The sequence below is a fragment of the Salvelinus sp. IW2-2015 genome, linkage group LG18 (genome assembly GCF_002910315.2).
Source record: "Salvelinus sp. IW2-2015 linkage group LG18, ASM291031v2, whole genome shotgun sequence".
In the NCBI taxonomy this organism is placed as follows: domain Eukaryota; kingdom Metazoa; phylum Chordata; class Actinopteri; order Salmoniformes; family Salmonidae; genus Salvelinus; species Salvelinus sp. IW2-2015.
The window spans coordinates 45509361-45532818 of NC_036858.1; the positions used below are offsets into that span (position 1 = coordinate 45509361).

General features: G+C 41.6%; 1 protein-coding gene across 3 annotated transcripts; it reads right to left on the reverse strand.

Annotated features, from left to right (window-relative positions):
- Positions 1–1308: 1308 nt before the first annotated feature.
- On the reverse strand, positions 1309–23118 carry LOC111978176 (serine/threonine-protein phosphatase 4 regulatory subunit 3). Of its 3 annotated transcripts, none has more exons than XM_024008089.2 (16): positions 22680–23118; positions 21577–21632; positions 17756–17854; positions 16704–17327; positions 13296–13373; positions 13072–13188; positions 11854–11970; positions 9820–9951; positions 9546–9648; positions 3880–3921; positions 3630–3788; positions 3165–3334; positions 2944–3083; positions 2586–2725; positions 2278–2396; positions 1309–2107 (listed from the first exon to the last, which is right to left on the reverse strand). In XM_024008089.2, exons 1-16 carry the CDS (start codon positions 22819–22821, stop codon positions 2009–2011), a joined length of 2337 nt encoding a protein of 778 aa, XP_023863857.1. In that variant the 5' UTR covers positions 22822–23118; the 3' UTR covers positions 1309–2008. The 3 variants fall into 3 exon arrangements, with proteins under 3 accessions (XP_023863857.1, XP_023863853.1, XP_023863856.1); XM_024008085.2 differs by having other exon boundaries at positions 2278–2477; XM_024008088.2 differs by having other exon boundaries at positions 2018–2107; positions 2240–2477.
- Between the last annotated feature and the right edge of the window lie 340 nt (positions 23119–23458).

Here is a 23458-nt window from a genome sequence, read left to right on the forward strand (position 1 = left end):
TATTGGTCCTATGACTTGAATATGATTTGTTCTACACATGCTTAAATGTTAGCATGTGGTAACAGTGCCAGGGAAACTAAACCAATGTATGAATTACTGTCATACCTTGTCTATAGACTGCTTACAGGGTAAGGAAAAATGTAATTTGGGTGAACTATCCCTTTGTATAATATGTGGTTTAATACATTTTTTTAAATGTAAATCCTGCCAGAGATCTTGTGTAATAAACCTACTGGTCTGTGACAGGTGGTTAGCATGAAAAGATGCAATTAACTATCCATGCTTGTAGATAAGATGCTCTGAGGTATACATCCTGTTAAGTGTGAATAGGCATTAGGAAATGATCAGCACACAAATATACAAACTTTACTGTATATGAAAAATGTAAGGGTTGTAGCATTAACACAATTCAGAAAAATAAGCAGGTTGTTCACATTTGTATTGCAGGTTCAATTCAATGTATATAAACCCTGGATTGCTGATGCTATGTATTGGCCATTGAGAACTTTGAAGCATCTGGTCGGCCGTATTGGCACTCCTCCATAGAATTTTGGTATTTCAATTAAATACATGTAATTTTGTCCTCTCTTTTTTAGTTGGGACAGTATCTCAATTATACATTAAGGAAAATATATATGTTTAGCTCACAATATCATTTAAAAAGTATTCATTAAAGGTGTCTAAGAATAAATATGCCAAACATGAATGTAGACAAATGCATTTCTAAATATTTTTTTCCACTGACGGAGTGCCAAGATTTAGGAACTGTGGCTTCCAACACAGCACCCCCTAACAGCCATCTAGTGTAAATATAAATCATTGGTTAAATTCAACTCCTCCAGATTAAAATAAAGCTAGATTCACACAATGCCAGGGTCACAATCTGAAAACGTATCAAATGTTTAGAATAGTGGTAGTAAATGCACTTGTCCAAAATGTTCATGGAGACAAACCTACACAATCTAGACATATTTGAAATGGTTACATTTGGGCACTCAGCTGTTGTACGTACTCAGACTGAAATGCTTTCCACCTTTCCCTGACATCACACTTCATCTGTCATTAGGAATGTCTATATAAAATGGCAGTAGCTGGCCTAAACCACCACTGCTGCAATTTAGGATTTAAATATGCTCTGACCCACAGGGACTGTGCTAGCAACAAAATCCATGAGTACTGAACTGGAACACTAGTATGAGGAGGGCTTAAAGGACACACCTATCTGCTGGAAAAATGACTTCTCTTAACAAAGACACCTCTGGGAGCCACAGTAGGTCAAAGCCACTGAATACACACAGACTTTAGACATTCTCAGTGGGCTGCAAAAGTGACTTTACTGCCGTTTAATACATGTTATTTTAAAACCAGCATTGCAACTCTTGCTTTATACAATGAATCAAATAATTGAATTAAAAGGGTGAACAGTGATCCCACCATTTGTGCAAAAGCAATACACTGGCAGGTATAGCTCTACCCTTTTAAAATCACTTAAGGGGCAAATTATTAAAAAGAAAAATAACTGTACAGTACTTTTAATAAACTCATGAATACAGGACTCCTGGCTGATGTAGGTGTGTGTGAGCCTCGGCGATGCAGCCCCAGCTTCGACGGTTGAGTCCTGCTCCTCGCAACTAAGCAACTTTGTTTTCTGTTGGTTAGTTTTTTTTTGTTAACCCTCATTTTGCCTAGTTCTCTCCACCCAACCCAAATTAACAGTTCTATGGGGTCAGCCAATCAAGCTTCCATTACTAAGCGGCTAGTCCTGCTAGCCTGACTGGCTCTCCCGTTAGCCCCTGCTCCCCCTTTTGTAGAGCGGCTGAGGTTTGCGTGAAGTGCTGCGTCCCTGCCGGAGCATCAGAGAAACCTTGGCACTGATCAACCTCTCTGGTCCACAGGCCAGGTAGGGGGGGCGTAGGAGCAGGCTGGAAGGGTAGGACGGCGGGAGTGGTCTCTGTCCAGTGGACTGTGACAGTGGCACAGCGGACCAAGACCAAGGGACTTCACTGGCTTATGAGCCCAGACGGGGCCGTTTCCGTGGGGACTGCTCTTCATCTTCGTCCTCCTCGTCTTCATCATCAGGGTAGTCTACAAGGCCGACCATCGCAGTCTGTCAACAAGAACACAGGTCACAGAACTCAAGTGACTAAACCCTGAGGTTTGGATAATTTTGACTATTGGGGTGGCAGGCAGATGGGGCATTTTACTACAGATTGACAGGTAAAAAGAGGATATGGCTCACCTTGGCAACTAGAATGGCAGTTGACAGGGAAAGCTCACCTTGACTACCGGGGTGGCGGGTGGCGTTGCCGACTTGGCGGGGGAGCCGTTGGGACTGGCGGCAGAGGTGGGCGAGGTGGCTGGCTTGCAGTTGGCACCGTTGGTTCCGTTGGCAGCCCCTGCAGAATGAGAGAAGGTAAACTTAAAGCTGCCAGTTGGGGTCCGCTTTGGGAAGTTCTCTTTGTTGTCACTCTCTTTAACTGCAAAGAGATGGAAATACATAGGGTGAACATACCATTCCACAAGTTGTGGGGTTGAACACACACACACACACACACACACACACTGAGCAGAGTGGAGGCACTTACCTTTTTTTGCTTCCATATACTTTTCATAGCTCTCTGGGAACTCTTCCTCAGGCCTGCTTTTCTCAATAGCCTCACCATCTTCATTGAACCACATTTCCTCATCCTCGTCCTCGTCCAGCGTTCGGGCATCCCTACGATATCTGCTTGAATAACGTCAAGATTACTTTTAACAGGCTTTATGTAAATAACCAATCAAATGTTTTAAGTCACTCGACAATGCAAAACTGCTGAAGTTACTCTGCTCAACACAAACTACTATTAAATTATATGCTATCCTCTTTGGCTGAAACAAACCACAAATCAACTTCTCCACTCTATTCTAGTTGTCCATGTCTTTGGGAGATGATGCCTTACTGACCTGTTGAGTCTCAGAGTCTGTCGGTCCTTCTCCTGCTCATATCTGCCCTTCAAGCCCTTAAAAGTCTGGACGTATTCAATGGATTCAAGTGCTTTGTAGTAGTTGTCTATAATGTGTGCTATGAGGGACTTGATATCCTCCTGTAGAGATATATAGATATTAGGGTGTATACGTGTGGTAAAATGGTAAACAGACATGTTAAAAGGTGAATATGGGCATACCACTTTGATGAACTCAAAGAGTTCAATGATGGCTGAGTTTAGGAGGTTGTATCTAGTTCCATTGTCCAGCAGAGTGTTGATGACTGGCTCAAACAGGTTCCCTTTGACAATGTAGCGGTTGTAGTACTCATCCTTCTGCCCAATTACCCTCCTCATGAAGCGCAGAGCACCTGTTAAAAGACATAACAAATCAGTACAATCAACACCTTGAAAAAAGGAGTTGAGGAAACTCCATATTGCAACTATTTACACCACAAGCAGTACATTTAAGTTATATCAATGATTATGCTCCACCCAGGAGCCAAGGGTCCAAAGTTGTTTTTTTTTATCATGATGTGCTTCATCAAATCATTCAATTATGAATAAACAAATTCAGTCTACTGACATACAGAATGTTTGTCAATTCTTGGTGCTTCCACTATTCTTGAACACATATCCCCTCTGTAGTGTTTCCCAGTGACTCACACAGCGCAAGGAAGGTGTGTTTAGAGTTCATTAGCACCAGAACTCGTCGCAGCAGGTCCTTGTTCATAATGTAGGTCTTTATGTGGTACGTGTGGTGCTCTACACAGAACGTCAGCAGCTCCAGTATCAAAGCCAGGAGTTGGGCTGTCTGGAAATTATCTGAAAGACACAAACATGCATTTACAATAGGGAAAGAGACACTAATATAAATGAGAATTATGATTGGGAGTATCAATGTATGATTATATACCAGGACACACTGGGTTGATCTTGGTGGACCCCTCTTGCAGATCTGGAAAACACAGTAAAAGTAATGAATATCAGTCTTACAAATGGATAAGTCTTTAACACAACACAGATCCAAACAAACGAAATCGAATAGAATTGTATTTGTCACATGCGCCGAATACAACAAGTACAGGCTTTACTGTGAAATGCTTACTTACAAACCCTTTCCCAACAATGCAGTTAAAAATAAAACTAACAAAGACAAAGTAAATAGTAACACAATAAGCCTCATGTCTTCTTGGGTATGACGCTACAAGCTTGGTATTTGGGGAGTTCCTCCCATTCTTCTCAAGCTCTGTCAGGTTGGATGGGGAGCGTTGCTGCAGTTATTTTCAGGTCTCTCCAGAGATGTTCAATCGGGTTCTGGCTGGGCCATTCAAGGACATTCAGAGACTTGTCCGGAAGCCACTGGCTGTGTACTTAGGGTCGTTGTCCTGTTGGAAGGTGAACCTTCGCCCCAGTCTGAAGTCCTGAGTGCTCTGGAGCAGGTTATCAAGGATCTTTCTGTCCTACTGGAAGGTTCTCCCATCTCCACAGAGGAACTCTGGAGCTCTGTCAGGGTGACCATCGGGTTCTTGGTCACCTCCCTGACCAAGGCCCTTCTCCCCCGATTGCTCAGTTTGGCCGGGCGGCCAGCTCTAGGAAGAGTCTTGGTGGTTCCAAACTTCATCCATTTAAGAGTGATGGAGGCCTGTGTTCTTGGGGACCTTCAATGCTGTGAAAAAATGTTGGTACCCTTCCCCAGATCTGTGCCTCGAAACAATCCTGTCTTGGAGCTAAGTCCTTCGACCTCATGGCTTGTTTTTTTTTCTGTGACATGCACTGCCAACTGTTGGACCTTATATAGACAGGTGTGTGCCTTTCCAAATCATGTCCAATCAATTGAATTTACCACAGGTGGACTCCAATCAAGTTGTAGAAACATCTCAAGAATGAACAATTGAAACAGGCTGCACTTGAGCTCAATTTCAAGTCTAATAGCAAAGGGTCTGAATACGTATGTAAATAAGGTATATATATTATTATTATTATATATTTAATTAGAGGCCATCAAAACTCTGTTCTCACGCAATTGCATAGCCTATAGAAATATTACGCAACATGAGCGCTCATGAGGTGTTTGATTAGATTTTCCATTACATTTGTATTAAAATGTCAAGAGTTAATTTTTTTTTCAACTTGACAATAGATTGCTGAGTACCAGGCAGTTAGCAAGTTTGGGAGACTACTAATGACCATCAGCATCATCAGAGCTTGAAAAAGCCTAATTACCGTGACTAAACGGTCACATGGAATTTGACTGCCATCATGACTTGTGACCGCCGGTGTGGCGGTTCACTGTTGCTTGCCTCGAAGAAAGCATAAAAAGGCATTTAGCTCGTCAGGTAGGCTTGCATCACTGGGCAGCTTGCTGCTGGGTTTACTTTTTTAATCTGTGTTCGTTTGCAAGCCCTGCCACATCCGACGACTATCAGAGCCGGTGTAGTAGGATTCAATCTTAGTCCTGTATTGACACTGCCTGTTTGACGGTTCATAGGAGGGTGTAGCAGGGGGGGGGGAAATCATAAACTTCCGGATTTGTGTCCCGCTCTGTGAAAGCGGCAGCCTTTAGCTAAGTGAGGATGTTACCTGTAATCCATGGCTTCTGGTTAGGATACACTACATGAACAAAAGTATGTGGACACCTGCACGTCGAACATATCATTCCAAAAGCATGGGCATTAATATGGAGTCGGTCCCCCCTTTGCAGCAGTAATAGCCTCCAATATTCTGGGAAGGCTTTCCACTAGATGTTGGAACATTGCTGCGGGGACTTGCTTCCATTCAGCCATAGAGAGCATTACTGAGGTCGGGCACTAATGGTGGGCGATAAGGCCTGGCTTTGCAGTCAGCATTCCAATTCATCCCAAAGGTGTTCGATGGGGTTGAGGTCAGAGCTCTATGCATGCCAGTCAAGATCAACACCAATCTGGACAAAGCATTTCTGTATGGACAACACTTTGAAAATGGGGGCATTGTCATGCTGAAAAAGGAAAGGGCCTTACCCAAACTATTGCCACAACGTTGGAAGCACAGTATCGTCTAGAATGTCATTGTATGCTGTAGTGTTAAAATTTGGGCCAAGTCCAAACCATGAAAAATAGCCCCAGACCATTATTCCTCCACCAAACTTACACAGTTGGCACTGTGCATTGGGGCAGGTAGCGTTCTCCTGGCTTCCGCCAAAGCCAGATTCACCCGTCGGACTGCCAGATGGTAAAGCGTGATTCACCACTCCAGAAAACACGTTTCCACCACTGCAGCCTACATTCGGCATTGCACAAGGTGATTTTAGGCTTGTGTGCGCCTGCTCGGCAATGGAAATCAATTTCATGAAGCTCCTGTTGAACAGTTCTTGTGCGGTCACTGCTTCCAGAGGCAGTTCGGAACTCTGTAGTCGGTGTTGCAACCGAGGACAGGCTATTTTTACACGATACAGCACTCAGCGGTCCCATTCTGTGAACTTATGTGGCCTACCACTTCGCGGCTGAGCCGTTGTTGCTCCTAGACATTCCCACTTCACAAAAACAGAACTTACAGTTGACCAGGGCAGCTCTAGCAAAACAGAAATTTGACGAACTGACTTGTTGGAAAGGAGGAATCCTATGACAGTGACACATTGGTAGTCACTGAGCTCTTCAGTAAGGCCATTCTACTGCCAATGTTTGTCTATGGAGTGTGGCTGTGTGCTCGATTTTATACATCTGTCAGCAACGGTGTGTCTGAAAAAGCTGAATACATTAAATTGAAGGGGTCTCCACACACTTTTGTATATACAGTACCAGCCAAAAGTTTAGACAAACTACTAATTCCGGCGTTTCTTTATTTTTACTATTTTCTACACTGTATAATAGCGAAGACATCAAAACTATGAAATAGCACATATGGAAACATTGTAGTAACCAAAAAAAGTGTCAAGTCAAAATATGTTTTATATTTGATATTCTTAAAAGTAGCCACCCTTTGCATTGATGACAGCTTTGCAAACTCTTTGCATTCTCTCAACTAGCTTCATGAGGTAGTCACCTGGAATGCATTTCAACTAACAGGTGTGCCTTGTTAAAAGTTAATTTGTGTAATTTATTTCCTTCTTAATGCATTTGAGCCAATCAGTTGTGTTGTGACAAGGCTGGGGTGGTACACAGAAGAAAGCCATATTTGGTAAAAGACAAAGTCCATATTATGTCAAGAACAGCTCAAATAAGCAAAGAGAAATGACAGTCCATCATAACTTTAAGACATGAAGGTCAGTCAATATGGAACATTTCAAGAACTTTGAAAGTTTCAATGCAGTCGCAAAAACCATCAAGCGCCATGATGAAACTGGCTCTCATGAAGACCGCCACAGGAAAGGAAACCCTAGAGTTACCTCTGCTGCAGAGGATATGTTCATTAGAGTTAGCAGCCTCTGAAATTGCATCCCAAATAAATGCTTCAGAGTTCAAGTAACAGACACATCTCAACATCAACTGTTCAGAGGAGACTGCATGAATCAGGCCTTCATGGTCGAATTGCTGCAAAGAACCCACCACTAAAGGACACCAATAAGAAGACTTGCTTGGGCCAAGAAACACAAGCAATGGACATTAGACCGGTGGAAATCTGTCCATTGGTCTGATGAGTCCAAATTTGAGATTTTTGGTTTCAACCACCGTGTCTTTGTGAGACGCAGAGTAGGTGAACGGATGATCTCCACATGTGTCGTTCCCACCGTGAAGCATGGAGGTGGTGGTGTGATTGTGCTTTGCTGGTGACATTGTCGGTGATTTATTTAGAATTCAAGGCAAATTTAACCAGCATGGCTAGCACAGCATTCTGCAGCGATAAAACACCCCATCTGCCTTGCGCTTAGTGGGACTATCATATGTTTTTCAACAGGACAATGACCCAACACACCTCCAGGCTGTATAAGGGCTATTTGACCAAGAAGGAGAGTGATGGAGTGCTGCATTGGATGACCTGGCCTCCACAATCTCCTGACCTCAACCCAATTGAGATGGTTTGGGACGAGTTGGCCCGCAAAGTTAAGGAAAAGCAGTCAACAAGCGCTCAGCATATATGGGAACTCCTTCAAGACTGTTGGAAAAGCATTCCAGGTGAAGCTGGTTGAGAGAATGCCAAGAGTGTGCAAAGCTGGCAAAGGGTGGCTACGTTGCATAATCAAAAATATATTTTGATTTGTTAAACACTTTTTTGGTTACTACATGATTCTGTGTTATTTCATAGTTTTGATGTCTTCATTATTATTCTACAATGTAGAAAATAGTAAAAAAGAAAAGAAAAACCCTGGAACGAGTAGGTGTCCAAACTTTTGACTGGTACGTATAGTGCATGTACGTACGGTCACTGTGGGGACTACGTCATCGATGCACTTATTAATGAATCCAGTGACTGATGTGGTAAACTCAATGCCATCAGATGAATCCCGGAACATATTCCAATCTGTGCTAGCAAAACAGTCCTGTAGCTTAGCGTCTGCTTCATCGGACCACTTCCGTATTGAGCTCATCACTTCCTGTTTGAGTTTTTGCTTGTAAGCAGGAATTTAGAGGATGGAGTTATGGTCAGATTTGCCAAATGGAGGGCGAGGGAGAGTTTTCTTTGTGTAGAGTAGAGGTGATGTAGAGGTTTTTTTTTGCCTCTAGTTGCACAGGAGACATGCTGGTAGGAATGAGGTAAAACAAATTTCAGTTTTCCTGCATTAAAATCCCCGGTTACTAGGAGCGTTGCATCTGGGCGATCATTTTTTTGTTGTCTTTTTTGCTTATGGCGCTACACATCTCGTTGAGTGCGGTGTTCTTTCCAGCATCAGTTTGTGGTAGTAAACAGACAGCTACGAAAAATAAAATAAAACTCTTGGTAAATAGTGGGGTCTACAATTTATCATGAGCTATTCTAACTCAGGCGAGTAGAACCTCAAGACGTCCTTAATATTAGAGATCGGGACCAACTTGTTGACAAAGCGATGTACACCCCCTCTCCTCAGCTTAACGGATGCAGCTGTTTTGTCCTGCCAATGAAAAGAAAAACCAGCTCGATTTATATTTTCCATGTCCTTGTTCAGCCACGAGTCGGTGAAACATAGCATATCACAGTTCTTCAGATCACGCTGATAGAATAGTCTTGAACGGCGCTCATCCAGTTTATTTTCCAAATATTGCACATTTGTCAGTAGAACGTAGGGTAATGGCGACTTGTCCACTCGCCGTCAGGTTAGATATCCCGAACACCGACCTCTAGAGTCGCTGCTTCCACCTCCTCCGAGTTACGGGGATTTGGGCCTGGTCTGGGATGAGCGTTATGTCCTTCACCTTGAAATAGAAGTCCTCATCCAAATCAAGGTTAGTAATCGTTATTTTGAAGTCCAGAAGCTCTTTTCGGTCATATTAAATGGCCAAACATTAGGCATAAAAACAAGTTAGGATCAGCGCAAAAAAGCACCATCCCCTCCGGCGCCATTATACTGTCCAACATAAAGCCATGCATATCCACATACAGCTGGACCTAAACACACCCATTCAAGCACGACATGAGACCATACACACAATGCATACATCCATTTAGATCAAAAGGTCCCCCCCTGCTCACCTTTACAGTTCTTCTCATCTACAGTGCTGGCCAATAGAGGGACTGTGAGGACCTGCATGCAGTACTTGTAGAAGAAGCTGAGGAACTCAGTCTTCTCTGTTTTCTAATGGGATTCAAAGTAAGAAGTCGATTAGAGAGTGATGCTGACATATTGCAGAGATCTTTAAAATGTATGAAAGTTTGGTATAATTCTGTATTCTTGTACAATAATCATTAAACCCAGTGTTATGACAGAACTGTGTGTGAGTGAGTGAGAGATCGGACAGGGTCTTACATTGGTGGGGGCCAGCATGTTCTCTGGGTCGATCAATGTGCGTAGAAGCCCCATAAGCTGCACAGCACCACCCAACTCAGGGTCCGAGTCACAGATCATCTGCTTTATCACCACGTTGATCAGCAGCACATCCTAATGCACACAGAGGAACTTTGAGCCGCAACACCCACAGGGAACCTTGAACTTCCTAAACATCTAATCACTGAAAAAGATCCGAAAAATATATGCTTGGGTAAACATAACACCTATTATAAGGAACAGTTCAATTAGCATTTTATAGTGCTCTGAGAAAGTACACACCCCCCTTGGCCTTTTCCTATTTTGTTGCATTACAACCTGTAATTTAATTAGATTTTTATTTGGATTTCATGTAATGGGCATACACAAAATAGTCCAAATTGGTGAAGTGAAATGAAAAAAATAACTTGTTTCAAAAAATTCTAAAAAATGTAAAACCGAAAAGTGGTGCGTGCATCATCCCCTTTGCTATGAAGCCCCTAAATAAGATCTTCTGCAACAAATTACCTTCAGAAGTCCAATAATTCGTTTTTAAAAAGTCCACATGTGCAATCTAAGTGTCACATGACCTGTCACATGATCTCAGTATATATACACCTGTTCTGAAAGGCCCCAGAGTCTTCAACACCACTAAGCAAGGGGCACCACCAAGCAAGGGGCACCACCAAGCAAGCGGTACTATGAAGACCAAGGAGCTCTTCAAACAGGTCAGGGACAAAGTTGTAGAGAAGTACAGATCAGGGTTGGGTTATAAAAAAATATCAGAAACTTTGAACATTCCACGGAGCACCATTAAATCCATTATTTTTTTAAATGGAATAGGATAGGGCACCACAACAAACCTGCCGAGAGAGGGCCGCCCACCAAAACTCATGGACCAGGCAAGGAGGGCATTAATCAGAGAGGCAACAAAGAGACCAAAGATAACCCTGAAGGAGCTGCAAAGCTCCACAGCGGAGATTGGAGTATCTGTCCATAGGACCACTTTAAGCCCTACACTCCACAGAGCTGGGCTTTACGACAGAGTGGCCAGAAAAAAATAAGCAAACATGTTTGGTGTTCGCCAAAAGGCATGTGGGAGACTCCCCAAACATATGGAAGAAGGTACTCTGGTCAGATGAGACTACATGTTAGCTTTTTGGCCATCAAAGAAAATGCTATGTCTGGCACAAACCCAACACCTCTCATCCCCCTGAGAACATCATCCCCCTGAGAACATCATCCCCACAGTGAAGCATGTTGGGGGCAGCATCACACTGTGGGGATGTTTTTCCATCGGCAGGGACTGGCGGGAAATTCTTGAGGGAAACCTGTTTCAGTCTTCCAGAGATTTGAGACTGGGACGGAGGTTCACCTTCCAGCAGGACAATGACCCTAAGCATACTGCTAAAGCAACTCAAATGGTTTAAGTGGAAACATTTAAATGTCTTGGAATGGCCTAGTCAAAGCCCAAACCTCAATCCAATTGAGAATCTGTGGTATGACATAAAGATTGCTGTACATCAGCGGAACCCATCCAACTTGAAGGAGCTGGAGCAGTTTTGCCTCGAAGAATGGGCAAAAATCCCAGTGGCTTGATGTGCCAAGCTTATAGAGACATACCCCAAGAGACTTGCAGCTGTAATTGCTGCTAAAGTTGGCTCTACAAAGTATTGATTTTCGGGGGGTTAATAATTAAGCACGCTCAAGTTTTCTGTTTTTGTCGTATTTCTTGTTTGTTCACAAGAAAAAATATTTTGCATCTTCAAAGTGGTAGGCATGTTGTGTAAATCAAATGATACAAACTCCCCAACAAAATATATATTTTAATTCCAGGTTGCAAGGCAACAAAATAGGAACAATTCCACGAGGATGAATACTTTCGCAAGCCACTGTACATTTTACTGGGTAAATAATCGTGCCTTTATTTACATAATCACAGCTCCATATGACACCTAGATGTGGCAGAGAAATTTGCCCACCAGTGTCACATTTCATGTAGACCTAGTTATATGACAAGGTTGATGCTATACTTACATCATCAGTCTGCTGTGGCTCCTGCATAACAAACTCCCGGACCATGGAGGGGCTGAACTCCACCAGATAGGAGAAGATATCTGTGGCTGCAGCCCTCACCTGCAGGTCGTCCATACCCTGTGGAGACGGTGAGACACACACTGATAGTGTGCTCAAACTAATAACTCATTCAGCGCCATCAAGGTGTTTCTTTAGGGCACATGTGTCAAACTCATTCCACTGAGGGCAGAGTGTCTGCGGGTTTTCACTCCTCCCTTGGACTTGATTCATGAATTAAGGTCACTGATTATTAAGAAGTGGTGTAAAGTACTTAAGTAGTACTTTAAAGTATTTTTACTTAAGTAGTTTTTTTGGGTATTGGTACTTTATATTTGACTACTTTTACTTCACTACATCCCTAAAGAATATTATTTACTTTTTACTCCATACATTTTCCCTGACACACAAAAGTACTAGTTACAATTTGAATGCTTAGCAGTATAAGGAAAAAGGTCCAATTCACACACTTATCAAGAGAACATCCCTGGTCATCCCTACTGCCTCTGATCAGGTTGACTCACAAAACACAAATTATTCATTTGTAAATTACGTCTGAATGTTTGAGTGTGACCCTGGCTGTCAAAAAAAGTAAAGGAAATTGTGCCGTCTGGTTTGCTAAATATAAGGAATTTGATGGATAGCATTTACTTGTACTTTTCCTTAAGTATGACAAGTGAGTACTTTTCCCACCACTGTACTGAAGTGCATTTAAAATCAGATACTACATGAGTAAAAGTCTAAAAGTATTTTACTGTGTTACATTAATATAAAATGACTCAAGTAAAAGTATCTTTACTTTTACTCAAGTATGACAATTGAGTACCTTTTCCACCTCTGTTATGTAACTCCCCTCACTTGGTTGTCTAGGTCTTAATTGAAAGGAAAAAACAAAAACCAGCAGACACTAGGCCCTCCACGGAATGAGTTTGACACCCCTGCTTTAGGGGCTCAGGAGCCTGGTGCAATCTGGACTGACTTAATACCTTTAAGTTCAGGGTTAAGAGACATACTGTTACATTTATTTTGACGTGCTTCCAAGATGCAGCCCTTGAAGTTGAGATGGCATTTCACATTCAAGGGATCAAGAGAACTTTGTCACATCAAAATGTCTAGGACAAATATGCAAAACCTGTTTGACATTTAATACGCACATGCATACAGTAGTAAAACCATTCATACCATGACTATTTCAAGAGCAGGAAGAATGCCTAGATTCGCCAGAGTCTTGAAGAAAGCATCTCTATTTTGCGGTTGCAAGGTTTGTGAAAAAGCACAAAATTCTTTGAAAAAGTTCACCTGTGAAGAGGAAGGAAAACAGAGGACAGTATGTCACTGAAACCTTCATGGCATTAAAGCTTAGTATTTGCATGCTTTTAATTAAACAATTTGATCATTCAACTTACTAGTTCCCGCCTTTTACCGTCATCTGTCGCTTCATCCGTTAGCTGTGCAAAGACTTCAGTTAAGAACTTCTCATCCTCCTGTAGTGCAAGGCAGGGATAAAAAGTTTACAAAAACATACTGCATCACAGTTTGTGGTCATGTTGAAAAAGCACCAGGACTTTACGTACTTCATTATGAAGTCGACAAACCTTAGCCAAAAGCAGTAAAAGTAAGCATGTTTTATATCGGTGGTTCGATGTGAAAGGAGAGACGAAAGGAGACAAATTGCCAAGAAGTGTTGTGGAACAAACAGCAGACTGAAGACGGCTGCAGCCAACATGGTTGAGCCTGTCTCCGTGGTAACATGGACTCAGGACCTTGTCCCGAAGCTACCGACAGCATCACCTCCTCCATGCTTCACAGAACCACACATGCGGAGATCATCCGTTCACCTACTCTGCGTCTCACAAAGACATTGCTGTTGGAACCAAAAATGTCAAATTTGGACTAATCGGAGCAAAGAACAGATTTCCACCGGTCTCATGTCCATTGCTCCCATTTCTTGGCCCAAGCAAGTCTCTTCTTATTATTGGTGTCCTTTGGTAGTGGTTTCATTGCAGCAATTCGACCATGAAGGCCTGATTCACGCAGTCTCCTCTGAACAGTTGATATTGAGATGTGTCTGTTACTTGAACTCTGTGAAGCATTTATTTGGGATGCAATTTCTGAGGTGCAGTAAACTCTAATGAACGTATCCTCTGAAGCAGAAGTAACTCTGGGTCTTCCATTCTTGTGGCGGTCCTCATGAGAGCCAGTTTCATCATAGCGCTTGATGGTTTTTGCGACTGCAGTTGTAGAAACTTCCAAAGTTCTTGAAATGTTCTGTATTGACTGACCTTTATGTCTTAAAGTAATGGACTGTGGTTTCTCTTTGCTTATTTGAGGTGTTCTTGCCATAATATGGACTAGTTTTTTTAACCAAATAGGGCTTCCTTCTGCATACCACACCTACCATGTCACAACACAACTGATTTGCTCAAACGCATTAAGATGTTAAAAGTTAATTTGAGGAATTTCTTTCCAAGGCACAATTTTTAATTGTGACTACCTCATGAAGCTGGTTGAGATAATGCCAAGTGAGTTCTCAAGGCAAAAAGGTGACTACTTCGAATAATCTCAAATATATGTTGATTTGTTTACTACATGATTCCATGTGTTATTTCATAGTTTTGATGTCTTCACTATTATACAATATAGAAAATAGTAAAAATAAAAACCCTTGAATGAGAAGGTGTGTCCAAACTTTTGACTGGTACTGTACATACATACACACAGTGCATTCAGAAAGTATTCAAACCCCCTTCAAAACTTGTCCCGAAGCTACTCCTGCGCTGTCTTGGCTGTGTGCTCAGGGTCGTTGGCCTGTTGGAAGGTGAACCTTCAAATCCAACTTTATTGGTCACAGACATATTTAGCAGATGTTAGCGAAATGCTTGTGTTCCTAGCTCCAACAGTGCAGTAGCATCTAACAATTCACAACAATACACACACATCTAAAAGTACAATTATGGAATTAATAAAGACAAATATTTAATTGAGCATTGACTAAAATACAGTAGAATAGAATACAGTATACACATAAGATGACTGGGAGACTAGTCTGGACCTTCACCCCAGTAGGTCTTGAGCAGGTTTTCATCAAGGATCTCTGTACGTTGCTCAGTTCATCTTTTCCTCGATCCTGACTAAAATCCCAGTACTTCCCGCTGAAAAACATCCCCACAGCATGAGGCTGCCACCACCAAGCTTCACCGTAGGGATGGTGCCAGGTTTCCGCCATATGTGACGCTTGGCATTCAGGTCAAACAGTTCAATGTTGGTTTCATCAGACCAGAGAATCTTGTTTTTCATGGTGAGTCATTTAGGTACCTTTTGGCAAACTCCAAGTGGGCTGTCATGTGCCTTTTACTGAGGAGTGGCTTCCGTCTGGCCACTCTACCATAAAGGCCTGATTGGTGGAGTGCTGCAGAGATGGTTGTCCTTCTGGAAGGTTCTCCCATCTCCACAGAGGAACTCTGTCAGTGTGACCATAGGGTTCTTGGTCAMCTCCCTGACCAAGGCCCTTCTCCCCCGATTGCTCAGTTTGGCCGGGCGGCCAGCTCTAGGAAGTACCTTTGTGGTTCCAAACGGCTTCCATTTAAGAATGGAGGCCACTGTGTTCTTGGTGACCTACAAAGCTGCAGACATTTTTTGGTACCCTTGATCAGATCTGTGCCTTGCCACAATCCTGTCTCGGAGCTCTACGGACAATTCCTTCGACCTCATGGCTAGGATTTTGCTCTCACATACACTGTCAAATGTAGGACTTTAGCCCTGACCTCAACCCCATTGAACACCTTTGGGATCAATTTGAATGCCGACTGTGAGCCAGGCCTAATTGCCTAACATCAGTGTCTGAGCTCACTAATGCTTGCGGCTGAATGAAAGCAAGTCTCTGCAGCAATGTTGCAACATCTAATGGAAAGCCTTCCCAGAAGAGTGGAGGCTGTTATAGGAGCAAAGCGGGGACCAACTCCATATTAATGGCCATGAGATGTTCGACGAGCAGGTGTCCACATACTTTTGGCCATGTAGTGTATAAAAAAATGTTCTATTTCCCTTTGCATGATTATAAAACAGTGACCGTGGTCATTTTACTGACAAATAACCATTATCCAAAAACTCATGACTGTCACATCCCTAACCAAGTCCCTCTTGAACTTCTAAACTTGTATAATTATATTGCGAAGTGCCAACAAGGGAACTTAAATGTAAATCGCGCCACAACCTCATTGTTGTTAATGTGAGATCATAGACAAACATCAGGGCCTGTTGATTTCAGATTAGATACCTTGATTAAAATTGAAGATAACCTATCAACTACAAACCCTTTCAACAATAGAGCCAAAGACAAACAGTTTGATATAGAACTAATCCTTAGAGAAGTCACAAGCATTGATTTACAATACTGCAGACAAAAGCAGCAAAAACATATTTTATGACATTCCATTACTGTTAAATAAAATACATTCATAAAGTTAATAATTTCCAGGTTGATGACAACAGCAGAATATCACATACATGTAATGATTACAATTGATGTTCAAATCTGAAGATGGAGGGAATGTTTCATACTTTTCACAGGAAAATAAAACCACCAGCAGAAAAACATTATCATCTACATTGACAATGGTGTGAAAGTTTGTGATATGTAGTGAGTTAAGTGATTGTGCTTTATTACCTTCACTGAACACACTAAAATGTAATCTGTTAAACTGAAAACACCAGAGCTGAAGAGGCAGTTCAGACAACACAAACGGATTTCTAGTCAAGAACGGCAAAATGGAAGAGAACATTTTCTGAGGGTTCTGTGGTTTGCAGTAACTCACCTGCAGCATGCTGACTATCTCCACCTTGTTGAAGAAAATAAAGGATGTGAGGGTGGAAAGGAAGTTCTCCTCGAAGACAGAAGGTGTGGGCAGGATGATGTCCTGGATGTACTGCACCCGGTACGTCTGGTGGATCTTTTGCCGCAGCTCTGAGTCCGTGATGGGGATTACCTCCTTGAACTTGGCCGTCTTGGTGAGGAACTCCCGGTGCTTTTTAGGCTGCACCAGCGACGGATCAAACTCCAGACATCCAACCACATCCATGATACAGTCGTCCGAGAACATGACCTCGAATAGAGCCGCCTTGTTGAGGAACAACACTCCACGTATAATCTCATACAGATGGTGTAGGCCCTCCCGGTTGTCGAGGTCCTCGCACACCTGGAAGAGCTGCAGCAGCTTCTTCATGTAACCTTCGCTCATAAGGGCCAGGGCCAGCTTCTCCCGGCGGATGGGCGAGGACAGGACAGAGGTCACAAGGTCAGCGATCTCCTCTAGCCGGGCCAGTTCGCATGGAGGCAGCTCCACCAGGTGGCTGGTCTCTGGCATCTCCTCGAAGCGCTCCTCCTCAGACTCATCGATGGGGTCCTGGGTGATCTCCAGCGCAGGGTCTTTCCCTTGCACCTGGGGAGGAAATTAGACACGGGGCCACATGTAAGAACTACTGAGAGAAAGACTATAGTCCCGTATTGCTAAGGAGAAAATTCAGTTACATGATATTCTATACTTAATTATTAAATGGCTTAGTTTTGTAAGAGACATGTATTTGTTTGTTTACTGCCCCCTAAAGAAAAAGCAGTGACCTAAGCACAGACATGGCTATTCATAGTACTGGGGCTTAAAATAACATGAAAATACAGTACAATCAGTTGCTCTAGACAATGTGCTATTGCAAAAGGATGTTGTTTAACTTATTTGTGTACATGCGTCACCAACAGTAGTGACATGTAGTATTAAGTGTGCTTTCTGGTACCATAAAAAGACTAACGAGCATAGTAGTGTATCATAAACTTTACACTGAATTACAAAATCATATAAACACGGTACAATACCTGACAGATCTTTTCCCAGATTTCATCGCAGCCAGCTTTTTCCTGAAAACTCAGGGCCAGATCATAGTTCTCTGCTTCGGACCACACAATCAGGGTGTCCTGAGGGGAAAAAACATTCTCATGATCAAGTTGAAAAAACATATATTTTCATAACAAGAAATTTGTAAATCTGGTTTTTGCATAAATGTTTAAAAAAAWTTTTTTTTAATAATATTCTCAAATTAACTGCAACTGTACACATGCAGAATTCTTTAGATACATAAGGCTGAGCCATAGACTACTCTCTGCTTCCACACGGCAAGCTGTACTGGTGCATTAAGTCTGACACCAACAGGCTCCTGAACAGCTTCGATCCCCAAGCCATAAGACTGCTAAATAGCTAACAAAATGGCTACACAGACTGAGTTGACCCGTGCATTTTTGCACCGTCTCTGTGTACACTACTGGGACTCTACACACTAGAGGTCGACCGATTATGATTTTTCAACGCCGATACCGATTGGAGGACCAAAGAAAGTCGATACGAATGAATTGGACAAATTATTTATTTATATTTGTAATAATGACAATTACAACAATACTGAATGAACACTTATTTTAACTTAATACATCAATAAATCAATTTAGTCTCAAATAAATAATGAAACATGTTCAATTTGGTTTAATGATTTGCAAAAACAAAGTGTTGGAGAAGAAAGTAAAAGTGCAATATGTGCCATGTAAAAAAGCTAACGTTTCAGTTCCTTGCTCAGAAGATATGAAAGCTGGTGGTTCCTTTTAACATGAGTCTTCAATACTCCCAGGTAAGAAGTTTTAGGTAAGAAGTTTTAGGTTGTAGTTATTATAGGAATTATATGACTATTTCTCTCTATAGCATTTGTATTTCATATACCTTTGACTATTGGATGTTCTAATAGGTACTTTAGTATTGCCAGCCTAATCTCGGGAGTTGATAGGCTTGAAGTCATAAACAGCACAATGCTTGAAGCATAGCGAAGAGCTGCAGGCAAATGGAGGAAAGTGCTGTTTGAATGAATGCTTACGAGCATGCGGCTGCCTACCACCGCTCAGTCAGACTGCTCTATCAAATCATAGACTTCATTATAATATAATAACACACAGAAAAACGAGCCTTAGATCATTAATATGGTCAAATCCGGAAACTATCATTTCGAAAAACAAAACGTTTATTCTTTCAGTGAAATACGGAACCGTTCCATATTTTATCTAACGGTGGGCATCCCTAAGTCTAAATATTGCTGTTACATTGCACACCCGTCAATATTATGTCATAATTATGTACAAATCTGGCAAATTAATTACGGTCTTTGTTAGGAAAAAATGGTCTTCACACAGTTCGCAACGAGCCAGGCGGCCCAAACTGCTGCATACACCCCAACTCTGCTTGCACAGAACGCAAGAGAAGTGACAATTTCCCTATTTAAAAGAAATTCATGTTAGCAGGCAATATTAATTAAATATGCAGGTTTAAAAATATATACTTGTGTATTGATTTTAAGAAAGGCATTGATGTTTATGGTTAGGTACACATCGGTGCAACGACAGTGGGTTTTTTTTGTTGCGAATGCGCTTGTTAAATCACCCGTTTGGCGAAGTAGGCTATGATTCAATGATAAATTAACAGGCACTGCATCGATTATATACAACGCAGGACAAGCTAGATAAACTAGTAATATCATCGACCATGTGTAGTGAACTAGTGATTATGTTAAGATTGATTGTTTTTTATAAGATAAGTGTAATGCTAGCTAGCACCTTGACTCCTTGCTGCACTCGCATAACAGGTAGTCAGCCTGTCACACAGTCTCCTCGTGGAGTGCAATGTAATTGGCCATAATCGGTGTCCAAAAATGCCAATTACAGATTGTTATGAAAACTTGAAATCGGCAATACATTATCGGCCAAGCCGATTAATCGGTTGACCTCTACTACACACTAATTTATACCGACTACACACACCATCATAATTTACACCGCTGCTACTCTGTTTATCATACATGCTGATGCCTAGTCAACTAACCCATATACATATCTACCTTCATCACTCCAGTATTCCTACATATTGTAAATATGGTATTGGAACTAACCATGTATATAGCTTATTTTCTTGTGTTCTTATTTCTTGTGTGTTTTTGTTCTACCTTATTTTTAGCGCTACATTGACAATGATTCGGCTTACCTCATTGTTGGGTTTGGAGCTTGCAATAAAAGCATTTCACTGTCATTTTGCACGTGACATTAAAACAGGCTACTTTTAGAAATGGATGACACACAGAGCAAAGAAAACACTGAAGTTACAGTGCCTTCAGAAAGTATTCACACCCCTTTACTTTTTCTACATTTTGTTTTGTTACAGCCTGCATTTAAACGGGATTAAATAAAGATCAGGCCTATACACATTAAGCCATAATGTCAAAATGGAATTGTTACAGTTAGAATTTAATGGATGTGATAGGAGAAAACAGAGGATGGAACAACATTGTAGTTACTCAACAATAATAACCTAGTTAGCAGAGTGAAAATAAGGAAGCCGTTCCAGAAAAACATATCCCAAAACATGCATCCTGTTTGCAACAAGACACTAAAGTAATACAGAAAAAAAATATCAAAGCAATTTACTTTTTCTCTTGAATCTAAAGTTTTGTGTTTGGGGCAATCCAATAGAACACATTACTGAATACCACTCTCCATACTTTCAAGAATAGTGGTGGCTGCATCATGTTATGGGTGTGCTCATAATAGTTAAGGACTGGTGAGTTTTCAGGAAAAATAGAAACTGAGCAGTCACAGCCAAAATCGGAGACAAAAACCTTGTTCAGTCTGCTTTACACCAGACACTGCGAGACGAATGCACCTTACAATACAACCATACAACCAAGAAGACAGTGGATGTTCCTGAGTTACAGTTTTGACTTAAATCTGCCTGAAAAATCTATGGCAAGACTTGAAAATGGTTGTCTAGCAATGATCAACAACCAATTTAACAGAGCTTGAAGAATTTAGAAAATAATGCGCAAATATTGCACAATCAAGATGTTGATTCTAACATGTATTGAATTCGGTAAATGAGATATTTCTTCATTTAATTTTCAATAAGTGTGCTTACCTTTCTAAAAACATGTTTTCACTTTGTCATTATGGAATATTGTGTGTAGATGGGTGAGAAAAAAATATATACTTGATGCTTTTTTGAATTCAGGCTGTAACAACAAAATGTGGAATAAGTACACAGAGCAGTCCATTATAGACAGGTTGACATATTGTCATGAGCTTTTATATGTAACGGATGTGAAATGGCTAGCTAGTTAGCGGGTACGCGCTAATAGCGTTTCAATCAGTTACGTCACTTGCTCTGAAACCTAGAAGTAGTGGTTCCCCTTGCTCTGCAAGGGCCGCGGCCTTTGTGGAGCGATGGGTAACGACGCTTCGTGGGTGTCAGTTGTTGATGTGTGCAGAGGGTCCCTTGTTCGCGCCCGTGTTGGGGCGAGGGGACACCATAAAGTTATACTGTTACATATAGACAGGTTGACATATTGTCATGAGCTTTGTCCAGGAGGCAGAACTGAGCAATTTCCCCATAGGTCAGCTGCAAAGTCAAAATGTGCTACAATGTAAAAATTCATGAAAACAAACATTTGCTTTTTGGTCAGGGTTAGGCATTAGAGTTAGCAGTGTGGTTAAGGTTAGCTTTCAAATCAGATTGTATTACTGTGGCTGTGCCAGCTAGTGCCCACTGCCTCCAGAACAAGACTAATGACGAAAAAACGCTAACCTACCCGTTATAGAGGCAGAATACTCACTTGTTGTTTCTGATATGCAGTATTTGGGCTGATTTTAGACTCCAGAAGAAGTGAGCCTAAAAGACAAATGGGAATTTAGTTAGCTACCCACTACCTTATTGAAATAATTAGTTGATGCCTAAATGTTCGCAAAATGGGTGTGAAAGAACATGTTCTTCAAATAAGACAGATGTTGTAACTGTAATTGTCAGTCTTACTGCTGAAACCTAAACACCACACCTTTACTGACATGAACTGTGCATGTAAACAAGGACAACTACCCATAAATTAGCTTACATAATGTGTATGTTTTTGACTGGCAAGCAAATGTCCCTTTATTTATTACCGAGTAAGCTAAGTAAGTTTACTAGCTGGTTAACGTTAATTACCTAGCCAGCTGACTAACATTGGACCAGGTAACGTTAGTTAACTAACGTTAGCTGGATATAGTACTTTTAAACTGTACCGAAGGTTAACTAGTTACTGTACCAAAATAGCTATAAACAATTAATTGAAAGGAAAACAGGATTACAAAGCAAGTCAGTTAAACCACACTTTACTTCCAAGCATTGGCTAGCTAGTCATCCAACTAGGTTAGTTAGCTAACAAGCTGGTTTGAGTAAATAATGTTAGTTAACGTTAGATAACTATAACCGAATCAATAAACAGCAAACGTTAATTAGCTAACGAGCTACCTAAAGCAATTTGTTTTGATGATTTGTATTTGATCTTAAAGCCCAACCACCAATAACATTAGCTAGCGTTAATACAAGTAAACGTTTAAATTTGTTAGCTAACTAACGTTAAATAGATACCATTAGCTAGTTAACGGTAGCCAACTAGCATTAGCAATAGTGTGATGGCTAGAATAACTAATTCACAACGGCAGCAGTTACTGTAACGTTACGCTACTAACGTTAGCTAGCTAGTTCAGTTGGTGGTTTAACGATAGTTAGCTACAGTCGCCGATTGTTCGCAAACTAGTTAGCGATGTTGATTTATTGAATTTGCGGCCTGTTAATGTTACCAGCCAACTAGATAGCTGCGTTACGAACAAAACAAACATGCGACGAGCTAACGTTATCTGACCATCTGCTAATAAGATATGTTAGCTAACAACTTACCGTCGGATTCGGCCCGAACTAATAATGATATTCCCTTCAGTCGTTCGACAAAGGTAGACGAGACATGTCCTGTGCCCCTATCATCCCACTGTCGGTCTTCATTCAGCGTATATACTTTCACACGCCGCCGAGTATCCGACATGGTTACCTTGAACGGAAAAGCTAACAATCTAACGTTAGCTAGCCACTGGTTCACTATTTCAAATAGTTGCCTAGCTATTTTCTTATCCCCGAACTTCAAACTTTGTTTCTACCCGCATGTTTTGCAATAATGTGCTAAAACGTAAAGCTAATTCACGAGCATATTACGATGATGATTATTTCCCCCGCAGAATGCCGGATTTCTAGCTAGCTAACTGTACAATTCACCGTTAAAAACACAACAACTACGACGGCCTCTTCACTATCATCCAGAGACCGCCATCTTGTAATCCGATCTTGTCTTTTTCCTCCCTACGTCAATCAAACGGTTACCGCCGCGGGGTCTCCTACGAGGGGCTACGGAAGCCGGTGTGTCCCACGCCACATTCGCGCCGCCCAAAGGTCCCCCGCCCTCTCCTTCTATTGAAAATGAATGGGAAGCGGTGTTTCACCGCGCGGTACCGCGTGCTAGTGTACACGGGGCGTTATTGTGGCAATATCGAAACCGACAGACCTGTTACATTGTCTGTCCTTGGCAAAAATATATATATATACAATAATGCTGTTGATTTCAATAAATGATGCCAACTCTAAATATTGTAGAACTAAAACAATGAGTATGTAGAAGATTGGAATAT

What these genes read in the sequence shown, in the direction of transcription:
- LOC111978176 (XM_024008085.2), bottom strand. Translation starts at nt 22,821, where the DNA reads ATGTCGGATACTCGGCGGCGTGTGAAAGTATATACGCTGAATGAAGAC. An exon ending in AGTTCGGGCCGAATCCGACG is followed by an intron (nt 21,633 to 22,679) that starts GTAAGTTGTTAG and finishes TTTGTCTTTTAG; the next exon opens with GCTCACTTCTTCTGGAGTCT. An exon ending in CAGACTCTGAGACTCAACAG is followed by an intron (nt 2,726 to 2,943) that starts GTCAGTAAGGCA and finishes TTATTCAAGCAG; the next exon opens with ATATCGTAGGGATGCCCGAA.